General features: G+C 43.8%; 1 protein-coding gene across 1 annotated transcript in view; it reads right to left on the minus strand.

Moving 5' to 3' along the window:
- The window catches only part of MLXIP (MLX interacting protein), a 76550-nt gene that overhangs the window by 29623 nt on the left and 33517 nt on the right, over positions 1-13410 (minus strand). Inside the window, exons 3-10 of the mRNA XM_019506657.1 lie at positions 7767-7873; positions 7372-7457; positions 5882-5971; positions 5569-5610; positions 4345-4516; positions 3187-3276; positions 2145-2245; positions 1155-1818 (exon numbers count right to left, since the gene is read on the minus strand). Coding sequence (XP_019362202.1) covers positions 1155-1818; positions 2145-2245; positions 3187-3276; positions 4345-4516; positions 5569-5610; positions 5882-5971; positions 7372-7457; positions 7767-7873 — 1352 coding nt within the window. The remainder of the gene's footprint in view (positions 1-1154; positions 1819-2144; positions 2246-3186; positions 3277-4344; positions 4517-5568; positions 5611-5881; positions 5972-7371; positions 7458-7766; positions 7874-13410) is intronic.

Consider the following 13410-nt stretch of genomic DNA (forward strand, 5'->3'; position numbering starts at 1 on the left):
GCTGTTTAACCCAACACAATAGTTTCATATGATTTTTGACCAATACCAATTTCCTAGGAACTAGGCTAAAGCAGCTGCTATTTGGCATCGCTGGGTAGACAGCACAAGCAGTCTGTGACCTCAGTCCTCCCCTCATCAACAAGTTCAGAGCAAAGCCATCAGGTTTTGACTAAATAAGAGCACACAGAGTCCTTCCATTAGTCAGCAGCAAGTTTGCTCTAGGGACTGGAACCAGGGATCCTGGTTGTGAGTGAGCTATGTCTACTAGAAATATCACTGCAGCATTTAGGTTCTGCATACACAATGTACACACATCTCTTCCCTCCACTCCAGGACTTTGCTGCCACTCTGCATTACCCCAGAGCGAAGCACTATGCAGAGACACCTTTTGTGCTCTGAAGATGACAAGAAACAGGCTCATCTTGAGAAGTTCAAGACCCAAACTGCTGAGCTTCACCCCAGGCTCCTCTCATCCCGGTCTCCCTTTGCCTTAGTCATGATACAGTGTGCTGAAGAGGCAGAGACTAAGACCACTGGATCCCAACCAACAGAAGGCTTTCAAGATTAGCACCACAATGCTGTGGTGAACTCAAAACAGACAAGGAGACAGGGCAGAGCACAGGGGCTGGTGTTATGTGCCCTCATTTGTCTGTCATCTACAGCAAGTAACAGCTATGGAATCAGACAAAGATGCCTTCATAGAAAAATCTTGATAGAGCACACTACATTCATCCTGGAAGGATGCCCAAGACAGTGATGCACTTTGGCACAGTGCTTAATTCTTAGCTTGAGTGTTCCTATCTGTAAAATGGGAATCAGAATCTTTCTGTATGTATACTAATTCAGTGGTATATTCACTAGTATATTAATTCAGATTAATTCAGGACCCTCTGAAAGGAACTTGGTCTCTGATTAGCATTGCTACAAGAAAGGCAAAGTAGTGGTTTCATTGCACAACAACAGTCCTGAATTCTGGATCAGGGTAAGCGCAATGACCAATATGCGTTTAGCTGCTACGTTAATTGCCCTGAAGATTTTTCAGGGCAGTTGATGTCAGAGAGAGCAAAACATGTCACTCTATACCCCCAAAGCAAATGTGCCACCTCCCATGCTGCCCCTCCTAAGAGAGAAAGAAAAACCTCCTGGAAGCTCACCTGGGGCGATGAAGGCATTTTTTAATACTAAAGACACTGTTTCAGGCTTCGGAGCAGGCACTATTTTTTGTGGCTGTCTGGGCCTAGTCCCAGCATTTGCCAGGGGAACAGCTTTGGGGAGTGCAAAAGTCAGCTGAGGCTGCAGCTGGGGTTGGGGCTGCCCCGACATGACAGTAGTCTGTAAAGCCAGGTTACAAGGCACTCCTCCCCCTGGCTGCTGTGTTGCCAGGACGAGGTTTTGGCTCTGGCTGAAGGTGGTGGCAGGAGCATTGTGGGTCAGTGTAGCAGAAGCGGTGTGGGTGATCACAGTAGATTTGCCGAGGCCAAACTTCTGGGTTTCTGGAGCCATGAAAGCAGAGAGCTGGGAGTTCAAGCCAGCATTCAGAGGCACTGCAGGCAGAGGGGTCTGGTGCGGTGAGGCAGAAGGCTGAAGTAGTGGCATTGAAGTCTGGAACACTCGCACGAATGATGGCTGGCCACTTAGAGATGAATCAGAATTGAAGTCTGCCGGCTGGATGAAAGATCCCCCACCTCTAATGCCAGAACACTGGTCAGCACCAACATCAGGAATGACAGAAGCAGGGACCGATGAGGCAATCAGTTCATCACTGAGGTTTCCTGCTGGGAGTGTGCTGGGTAAAGAACCCGAGGGCAGGACAGGGGACTGGTGGGAGAAAAAAACCACTGTAAATGAATGCACGCCGTTGGAGATGGGCCAACAGCAGAAGCTTTTATCAGCATCTCCTCTTACCCCCAGCTGTGCCTGCTTTGCCAAAGCTGGCCTCTACTGACCGAGTGCTGGAAGAGGGAAACTTCCTCTGCATTTGACCATTTCTCCCTGACTCATCTTGGCAGAAAGTCTCCAAGACAATTATCAACAGCGTCATTTTACAGACAGGAAAACTGAGGCTCACAGAAATTCTGTGACTTTCCCAAGAATCACACATACATCTGCAACTAGATAGTTTAAAACACATTAAACTTCCTTACCTGGGAAGCATGGCTGCCAGAATCTGTTGTAGCAGAACTGACAGTAGGAACAGCAGACACAGAAGGAAAATAATTACTGGAACGACTGGAGGCGAAGAGATCTGAAATATGGCAATATATAAATAGATCTTTTGCTCTCCCTATTTTGGCAGGACATAACTAAAGTGGCACACATTAAATCGCTGCAAATCAACAATAAATGAACAACTGAAACCCCTTCCTTTCTGCATGACAAAATGTGCTTTACTCATATATACAAAGAGATGTCTCTCTCTCACTCAGATAAACTCTTGGGGGAAGAGGTAATTTCTCAGCTATTCTTATGAGATGCCATACAAATTCAGGGCACTGAGCAACACACACCTCTGTGGACTTGAGCAACACAACACCTACCCACCAATTTATCTCTCTTTTGATGGCTTACAGACATGAATTTTGCCTTATGTGAAAGACTACATCAATACATTTAACAGGGAAAGTTTGGTGTCAATGAATAAACCTTTGGTTACCAGGAAATGTCCTAGAGTCAATCAGAGAAAAAATCTGGTTTTGGAAGGATGAGTCTTGGCCTTTTCATTATTACATCTATGTTAAGCGGGGAGTCGGATGATGGTATCACTAGAGGGCGTGAGGATTAAAAGTCACAAATGAGTAAGGTTCTGCTTTAAGGTTCTTTGCTGACGCATTAGGTTTCATAGTTCTGCCCTACCACTCAGTGGTGAAAGGTTCAAATACCACTTTTTCTTAAAGACGCAGCTTTCTGCCATGTCTAAGTCTTGGAACATAGAATCTTAAAATGTGTTCAAAACCCAGTGAAGCAAAGAACTGATTTTGCAGCCTTAAAGGGGTCTTCTCTATATGCTTATTTGACTGAAGTGCTTAAAAATAGATTTCAAATGCGCATCTGCTCTGGCTTTATTCATACTTTAATCAAAATAGTAAATATTAGTTAGCATTATTTATTTTTCCATTAGTGACTACATTATAAATTGCCATAATATTCACAAATACAGTAAACTCATTTCTTTTCCCTTATTCTTACCCTGAAAAGGTTCAAAAGTATCCATGAAATCCAGATTTGGCTGGAGAGGAAAGAGTCCTGGCTGAATCATGTCAGCATTTCCTAAGTGTCCTAGGAAGTTCAAGAGAGACAGAGATCAACTTTGCAGCACGCAGACCCATTACAAAGCATATGTGGAACACTCAAAGCCTCAGGCCCAGATTATGTAAGCACTCCGTGCAGAGAAATCCAGCTGAAGCAATTTGGGCACCAGGTCGTTTAAGTGCAGTCTTGAGTTTTGGCTACAAAAATGTGAACTGAAGCCTGCTGGGGATGGAAGACTTAATCTAATAAAACAGAGAGAGGCTAGCAATGGTCATTTTCTGAAGGGTCCAGCTCCTTAATCGAAGTGACAGCTTGATGGAACTGCATAGTTATTTGGATAGATGTCTATAGGGACTGTGATTTATTCTGCGAGTTTATGGAGATATAGAAATTAAAGATTATTCCTTTCAAAATAAGGGAAATAAGATCCGAGATTAAAAAAAAATCAATGTCATAGGCATCAATGTTCTTCTGTAAAACTTATACACAAATTTATGTAAGGTAATGCAGGATGGTACACCAGTAACTAGAAATTAACTCGTGTATGGGATGCCTATACACGAGCACGGAGGCTGCTCTGACATGCTGGAATTTAGTGCAACGGAGCAGACTCCATTAATCAAGAACAGCAATTAGTATGCTCCAGCAGCCTCCTGCATCTAGTGTATCAGCGTCCCCATGCTTAAAAATGGTGGTGGAGATGCTTGAACTAAAGTTCATCCCAAACTCATCTGGTCTTTAGATGAGACACGGTGGCACTTTAATTAGTGTGACTCTCAGAGCTGCTCTAATTAAAGCGCCAGCCCCCTCACCTCCAAAGCACGTGTAAAAGTGCCCATAGAGACATAAAAGAAAGTTTTAAGGGAAATATCAGCAAAGGATTCCTGACCCTGATAAACCTTCTTCATGCCTTTAAAATGTTTATGCTGGGCACTACTGTTAAACCATGTCAAATATAAACAGCCCAGGGGACTAGATCAGCAGAAAGAGTAGGTCACTTGCTCCACTCCAAAAATAAGTGAGGCTAGAGAAGTGAGACAACAAATATGAAATCTCTCAGTTGATCTCCCTGCCAGGTAAGAGCAAACACAATACCTATTTCCCTGGGATTTGGCCAGGAAACCGGCTGATGTGAAGAAAGCGTGGAGAAGAGGGTGTCTGTGAATTCTGACATAAGCATATCCGCATCCAGCAGGGAGCCTTCCTCCATAGGGACAGGGGTTTCCCTGCCATAGTTTCTTTCTTGCCAGGGAACCACATCGTCATCCTGCCAGAAGAAAGAAAAACAAGCGTAGTTTTAAGCAGCCACCACTAGTACATGCTGTTATGTGAGCTGCAGTCAGAAAATATTTTATTTACTTCCCTCCCCTGCACCCCATCATTTTAATAGCCAAGAGCATTCTAGAGGAGCCATAATGGATTAGACCAATTGTTAGCCTGCTCTAGGATCCTGCTTCCTATGACCATCTGGTTTGACATTCCCCTTTCTACCACATCAAATCACCTGCAGTGAAATGTCTTGTTGCTGGATGACGATATACCTTGTGGGGAAATTTCCCCCAAATTCCAGGTGGCGATTGGAAGTGGAAAAAAAAGCACGGTGGCTTTGCCAGTGCTTTTCCCCCTTGCTGGATATGTGCAGTTTTGCAACTCGAGAGTTTCACTGATTCTTGAGTTTAAGTGACCCTTAACATTACAATGAAATCTTGTGAGAAATAGCTTGGGTGTAATCAGAATCTTAGCAAGCTCTTTGACCTGCTGGGCAGTTCTGGACATATAACAAAGAGCTAAACAGTCCTCCTTGTGACCCTTTTATACCTGAAGTACACTTGAAGGAAATTCTGGGTTTAATCCTAAGAATTTTAAATGTACATGCTTCTATTCCTCTATTCTTCTATTCCTCTATAAATCTCCCTACCTTTTAAATGTAATTGTCCACCATATGACACAAAGATTCATTGGGTTCTGCTGTGCTGTCCAAAACGTGTTCCTTTCCAGTTCCCCAGGGAGCATAACGGTGCCAGTGGCAAGCTTCCATAGTAGGTCAAAGAGATGGATCTGCTTGAACTCATTGTTTCTCTTGTCCTGCCACAGGATTCTAGACTAAAGCTTTGCTACCCCCTTCCCCCAGTTTAATCTAGAAAATGTGAACAGTTGCCCTTTATACAATTGAACTCGAAGCAAAAAAGGTGCCCTCTTCCTAATCAGTATTAGGCTTTAGGTTTAAGACACCACCAGCTGCCATGCTACTACAGCTTTGCTACTTGTCACAGCTTCAAAAACAGGAATGCTGTCACCTCCATCACAAACAGTACTTACCCGGACCAAGCTTGACAGATCTTCATCTCTGTGTTTCTGTAACTGCAGAGGAAGAACAAAGGAGATTTTTAAAAATAAACTCAAAAAAGGCCTGGTCCAGCAACTTGTTTACAGAGTAGATTTCTTCAGACAAGTAATTTTTAATCCTGGGACTATGCGTATAACTCTAGAGACATTAGTGGACTAAATAGTTACACTAATATATTTGAATTTCCACCACCTTTTAATGCTAGTAAAATATCAGATATCCAACTAATGAAACAATAAGCAATTATTTTACACAAGGTACTTCTGCAGCTGCAAAAAGACAGACCCTTTTCTTGAAGTATGTTCTCCACTTGTGATATTCCCTGATGACTATCTCAATTCTTCGTTTCCAGTATTCCCCTTCTGTCGCAATGGCCTGAAAAAAAACCAAAGGCACACAAATCACACTGAGATGTTTAAAAAGTACCCAAAACCAATTTTCAAACAAACTGAATATACAAGGTAGGCACACTAATTCTATTTGAGCTCATAAGCCAGCACAGATGCTGTGTTCAAATCCAGGTATTGCAGGGCAAATGAAACACAAGAACCATGTCAGCTTTCACATAACTAGCAAACAAGCACTAATACTCAACAGTAAGTGCCACAGCACATGACATCAATGGGTTACAGGTAACCAATATTTCAAAACAACATGGCACAAATGAAAAAATACTTTATACTACAGCAAATTATTTTGGAAGGATTATTGTGGATTTTAACAAGGGAAAACAGAAATGGTATGGAAATTCACTAGCCCAGGTACAAAGTCTATCAATCCATCCTTCATGACAGGACAATTATGAAATAAAACTTACCAGAGCAAACAAACAAGAGCAACTCCCTCTTCTGAAGGAGGTGGTGTTTTACAAGGCTGCATGAACATGCACACGTATACCAAGACTATTAAGCCTTTAGCACACAACTTTCAAGGCACCCCAAGTTCTGCAGCATGCTGGGACAGTAGGGTGAGTTCACAAGACTGGAGGGAGCTTTCATGCAACATTCCTGTTTTTCCCAGCTTAGGCCTCACCTCAAACATCATATTTCAAAAAAGTATCAAGACACTTCCACATGTGCACCTGTGGCCCATTTCTGCTTTGCAGGTTCAACAGGTGGGTTTATGCTTTTGCAGTGTCTCATGGTACTGGGTGCACAAATTAAACTTTGCCCCATCAAGGGCCTTGTCAGCTTTCTGACAGGTGCCAGAGGGCTGCATGTATGTCTGCGTGTAACTAAACAGAGAATGAACTTGAGCAGACCTAAATCACCCTATCGTGCTTACTGTTTCCTTGACAGAGAAGCAGAAATCATTTGCTGGTTTGAATTCAAAGAAATTAAATAAAAAATAATATTGAAAAATCTATCATTAGGCCACTTGGGCTTGATCCAGTAGAATCACTCCTCTGTGCCCTCATCTTCCACTGACTTAAGGAACACCGAGAAAAGGGTCCTTAGGAAGGAAGACAACGTCTGGCCTGTCAGAATCACTGTCTATCTGAACTTCACCTCTACAACATATGATTCACCAGAGTGAAGGGCAGACTTAGACTGCCTGTTTATCCACAGACATACATGGACCTTGGGCTGCATACTGAGCAGCCCAGTGTGGTAGATTTATAACAGCTGGTTCAACAGCATACACATTAATATTTTTCACTATAGACAGGATACCGCAGCAACATAATGCTAAGGAGCTTTTGCATCAAGATGGAGGTACAAGAAACGTGATGCTGCTGAAGCTGCATTTTAAACAGGAACTCAAGCTTCACTTACTTCTGGCCTGCGATGTTCCTCTACCTCCACAGAGCCATCCAGTGGAGTCACAAAATGGCACACTGGGTTCTTGCGTTTCTCCAGATCTGAAAGAGAAAAAAGCCCAAGCTTGCTGGGTGTGTTCATGCTTTGTAGGAACCCCATCCACCCTTCTGGAGTCCCCTCCAGATCATCAGTAGGGTAGAGGTTATTGCAGACTGCACTGTACTCAGGGGTGGACCTCAGGCTCCAGCCAAAGTACTGAATTCCATGGAGACTGGAGTTCAGGACCGCTCTCAACAGAATCTGGACCTCAGCAGATCTATTGGATTCGTTGTAATATGAGTGATTTCAGCAACTCTCCACTGAATGTGAGATAGTTACACAAAACCAAATGCATTATGAAAGCTACTTACACTGCATATACCACGCCCTCCAGATAGCGTTATTGAGACGGATTTTATCTCTCCACTGAAGTTTTAAGCCTTTAAAATTCTTCCATTTTGGTGAAACCAATTTGCCACTGAAATAAAACAGAAAAACGATCATTTTGACTTTCAGACTTTTAAGGCAAATAGACAACGAGTAGAAACACCATAGTGACCAACTTGGAAACTACAGAGCAAGTGAAACTCAGTCTGCAACAAAGCACTATTCTACCCGCTGCTGCCCAGCCAAATGGGATGGCTGGGAGAGAAGTCCAGGCTCCAAGGCTCCTTCCACAGCTTTGCTAACCATTATTAGGAGGGTGCAAGACCCATATAAACCGACCTGTTACCCAAGGGAAACACCACAACCAACTCTACAGAACATGTGAAACACAGGATGTGAACAAACCAAAAAGATTAGACATTTTTCTTTAATGTCCTTGAATTTTATCTTCGTATTGGTTACTTTCAATGACAGCAAGTAATTTTCACACAGAAGTACAGGTATTTTGAATCAGCTGACTCCTGATGGAGTCCAGCCCTGTACTCAGTCTACTCTGTCTATATATAACATCATGTGTATGTACATATGTGCACGCACAGAGTTCTCTTTAAAGAAGCCTATTAATACTACATGAGTCAACTCAGCGGGACTTACAGTAAAGATTTCCCAATACCCATTACTAATACAAAAGTAATGGGTATTGGGAGAGAGCTCCATGCTTGCCAACAGCAAGACACTCTTAAATCACTGCTGCCTTGGGTTATTCAGCTTGCCTTTGTTTCTCCTGTTTGCAGTGCAGCTGACATTGCTACCCAGGTAATCCACAACTGCTACAACAGCCAATGAACAGCTGCCAGGCCTCAGCTAAGCTGACAGGGAAAGACAAGCCAATTAGTTTCCTCTTCATTCCAACTTCTGTTTTACAATGCCAGCTGTAACTTTACTGTAATCCGTATCAGACAGATGAGGTGCTGCCCTAGGATGCAGAGAGAAACCTTTCCACTGTACCTTCCTTTTCAAAGATCTGCCCAAGGGTGGGTTTTTGTTTTTAAACTGTATAACCAGTGAACCAGGTGCAGAACCCAGACAGCAGGTGCACCAAAAGGATCAGACTGATTTAACAGGCAGAGAATAGGTCAGTGACAATTTCATGGCTGTTACATTTAACATGGTTCCCACGGGACCTGCATGTGGCACTCTGAGCTTAAGGTGTAAATCTGCGATAGTTTTCCTAAAAAAAATCCCAAAAGCTGGTGCAGACTATGGGACTTGGGGGTGAGATGGGTATTTTTAAATAGCAGAAAACACAAATATAAACTCCCATGCTTCAACTTCCTCTCTCCCTGCACGACTGTATTACTCAACAAGAGAACACATTGCCCTTGTGGGTGTCAGAGACGCTATACAATTGTGTCGCTGACTAGGGAATTGGTCACCCTAACATCCATCTCTGCTCTGGAAGCCAGAGAGAGAAAACAGTCTCCTCGGTACAGTAATTGAGGGCAGCTTCCCGACTGAAACAGACTTGCTCCCTGCCTTTGTGCAGGGGGTTGGACTAGTTGATCCCTGGGGTCCCTTCCAGCCCTGCAAATCTATGACTTCCGGGTTCTGGAAAGGCAAACACCAGACCCCCTTCCCCACTTTCAACTCCAGAGGCTGAAAGTGCAGCTCCTTCTGGGCTCCTGGCCTTCAAGAGCAGCACTACTCTCACAAGCAAGCAAATGCCTATCGATTCCTCTTACCAATTACACAGTCAAACTATTAATCTTGGCACAGGATGCCAGCATTTTCATGACCCTCAGTCATTCCAGAGTCATGGATGTAACCACAGCTGACCGAAGCAGGATGCGTGGCCCGGGGTAAATCAGCCCATGCGGGGCCCTGCCCCCACTCCGATCCTATAGACCCCGAACCCGAAGCTGCTGCCGCCATTGGCAGCGGTGGCATCAGTGGCGGGGGGGAGGGAGGAGGAGTGAGCAGCTGGACACAGAGCCACTGCTCCGCAGGGCCTGCGAAAGTGTGAGGCCTGGGGCAGTCACCCCAATTCGCTCCCCCCCAGGGACAGCTCTGGATATAACTCCCTGGGAGAACAGCTCCCAAACAGGGAATGAGCAAAGTTCCCCAAAATTTAAGAGGCTTGGTCATGTCCAGTGTGATCCTGTAAAGTCCCTGCAGTGAAAGAACAGTAATGGAAGCAGTAGATGTGCCATGTCTGAAGGGGGCCTGAGCATACAGGGCACTTGTACATGTTACAATTGGTAAAACTAGAGGGAAAGAGATCAGATACACAGTGAGATAAGGAGTAAAAAAAAGAGTTTTCAAGGATGATGCACATATACCCTTCTAATAGTTTTACATTTCTTACATATAGCAGAGCAACTTGTGCTACAGAGCACATACCACTCAGAAGCTTGGTGACAACAAAACAGGAAGTATGAATTTACTCTATCAAATCCAGCCCAGGCCAAGAGTTACTGAAAATAGTTTTGCAGCTGATGTACAAAATGTCAAGGTCTCTGTTCACCCTCAACACTTCTGTAGTCAAATCACAAATTAACATGACAGCACTCCTCTTTCGGGCAGTTTTATTCAAAAGACCTCCAAGAGGCTGGCCACAGGGACAGAATTCCCCTCTGATCCACAAAGGGGGTCCCTACATGTTGAGGGTGAATCATGTTGCTAAACCAGATTATGCAGCCCAAAGCACATCTGTTCTGAGGATGAACAAGTGGCCTCTTTCAGTAGTGCTCTGCACTGAGCACCATCCACCTACACAAACAAAAAAAGTAAGGGAAAGTTGTTGATGGGTTAGGGTCATTACTTGTTACATGAAATGCTTCCAGAGAAGGCTGGAACCTGCCCTAAAGTTTTTCTAACACAATGTTCGCCCCTCCAGCATAAAAAAAGCCTCAGGCAGTTGTCACAAGACCTAGTTCAGGAAGATATGCAACACTGATTAGACTGTGTAACAGCAAACTAACTTTCAATTTCTAAGGCCAACAGAACGGTCTCCAATTTTTTAACATTCCAATATAAAGATCCTAAAAAACCCAAACAAAGCTTAACCATGCCCCAAACACTGAACCACTGTGACGCTGCATGCTGAAACAGATGTTCAGGGCCCAAGCCTGAACACACAATGCAAATACAGACCAATCAATACAAATAAATATGTCAGAACTTTACATTTTAATTTAATAATCTAAGGTTACAGATAAACATTGTTGGAAGGTATTCACCACTTGGGTAAAGAGTTTTGCTTTGCATTTAGAAAATCCAGAATAAACTGTCTTTAAAACAATACGTATTTGCATTGGTTTGAATATGTGGCCTCCACTCCCAGGACTTGAAGTGCTAACAACATACAGATACCAATTTAATCGTTCTGTTCAGCATCAAGATTTCTGATTGGCCAAAAAACCTGATTGGCAGCCCACCTGGCAAGTAATATATATATAATTCACTTTAGGCGATACAATTATCAATTATGATTTCATAGATTTCATAGACTGGAAGGGACCTTATGAGATCATTGAGTCCAGCCCCTCCGCCATAGGCAGGAAGTCTGCTGGGGTTAAATTATCCCAGCAAGCCATGCATCTAAACGCCTTTTGAATGAGTCCAGACTAGGTGCTTGCACCACCTCTGGGGGAAGACTGTTCCAGACCCTGGACACTCAGACTGTAAAGAAGTTTTTTCTTATGTCCAGTCTAAAATCGGCCTTCCAGGAGTTTGTGGCCATTAGACCTAGTTATCCCTTAGGGAGCCCTGGTGAACAACTGTTCTCCCAGATCCTGGTGCACCCCCCTTATATACTCATGGGCAGCCACCAAGTCCCCCCGAGCCTTCTCTTCTCCAGGCTGAAGAGCCCTCAGCGTCTCCTTGCAAGGCTTGCTGTCTTGGCCTTTGATCATGTGGGTGGCTCTCCTTCGGACTCTCTCAAGCCTATCCACATCCCTCCTGAAGTGGGGGGCCCAAAGCTGGGCACACCACTCCAGCTGCAGCCTCACCAAGGCCGAGTAGAGTGAGAGGATGACACCCCTGGTTTTGCTTGAGACGCACCGGTTTGCTTTGCTGGCTACGGCATTGCAATTTTTAACGACTCATTTTAACATGAAAAATAGCCATGAAGTTTTTTCCCCAATTCTTTACCAAACGCTCAGAAAACTCTCAGAAATGTGTTTGAGGAGCTTCCCATTGACAATTACTTATAACTATCATTTGAAATGCATGGTAATCTGATAGCACACCCAAAATTGAAATTTACTCATAATCCTTTCAGACACTTGGGAAAACTGCTGGCTCAGGAAGATACTAGGTAGGCAAACAGTTTGACTTGCACTATAAGGTTAGGAACATATAAAACTAATGACTGTTTCAACAACTTCTTGTTTAAGCTAGTGGCCATCAGAAATTTAAAAAACTCATTAGAAGTTCAAGCCAACTTCTGCTGGAGTCAGTGGAGCCACTCATGCCAACATCACCGAAACTTGGATTAAGCCATTACGCACAGTAAAAGGTCTCTCCCTTGGACAACAGTGCTTCAGCTGGATAACAGGTGCACGAGTCCTTGTATTACTCCAATCCTTATCCATTTTGATGTGGAAGTGTACTCATTTCTTACTGGACCAGAGAGAGTGTTTATGAGAAATGAATTCTCATCACACCCCCAACACCTGTCCCTAGAGCACTATCTCCGTGCAGTGAGCAGGGCTCCGGTCTTCAGTTGAGACGTGCTTGTGATTCTTAACTGTGCACATAAATGGACTTCCCAGCACATGCTTGACTCATAAAACAGGTTAGGACAGAGACAGGGGAGGCTCCATTCAAGAAATGGTAATCTGTTAAAATAATATAAACCAAATAGATTTTACCATATGCGCACTTTTGACACTGCAAGACATTTCTAACCTAGTTTCTAAGTCTAATCTGCCTCAGAAAGCTGCCAATATAGCTCTTGCCATTTGTTAATTAGCTCTCATTCAGAGTCCCCTCTAACCTGATATACTAGAAGGAACATACATTATGCTGTTTGCCTTAAAAATCAACCTGAAGAACTTTCCCCTCGTCTGCTAGAGGCTAACGTATCCCCCACCTCATGACTGCAGCTGCTGTTGAACAAAGAAGTCGGCAAGAAAACCACTATGGTTATTTTGGTTTCAAAATGAACAATTTAGTTACCAAGCAAAAAAATAACCCTTCCTGGATGGAAGAACAGCCCTACTGTTCTCAATGAAGGGACATCGGTAGTGAAGACACCAGGGATCCCTCTTCCCAAGAAATATTGTGGCACTGGTACCCCAAGACACCTCAGCTCCACAGCTTAAACATAATGGGACTGGGGACAGAGCATTTTGCTTTCAGTTCTAAGCTTTGGTCTAGCAACATTCAAGTCCATTTGATAATCCCACTCAGATATTCTATTCCAGTGTTTTTTCCAGGGAGGTTTAATGTACCTTCGCTGGGCTACAAAGGGAACAAGGGACGTGGGTGGGTGGGTGGATGGGAAAACGCAGGTTATATTGATCAGGTTCCAAATTCAAGATTGGTTTCTATACCGTGCAGGTGTCTGGAGAAGCCTGTAATAGACGTTTCATAGTTAGTAGGGTTGGAAGGGACCTGAGCAGA

Source organism: Gavialis gangeticus, unplaced genomic scaffold (assembly GCF_001723915.1).
Source record: "Gavialis gangeticus isolate Ggan-Ray unplaced genomic scaffold, GavGan_comp1, whole genome shotgun sequence".
NCBI lineage: Eukaryota > Metazoa > Chordata > Crocodylia > Gavialidae > Gavialis > Gavialis gangeticus.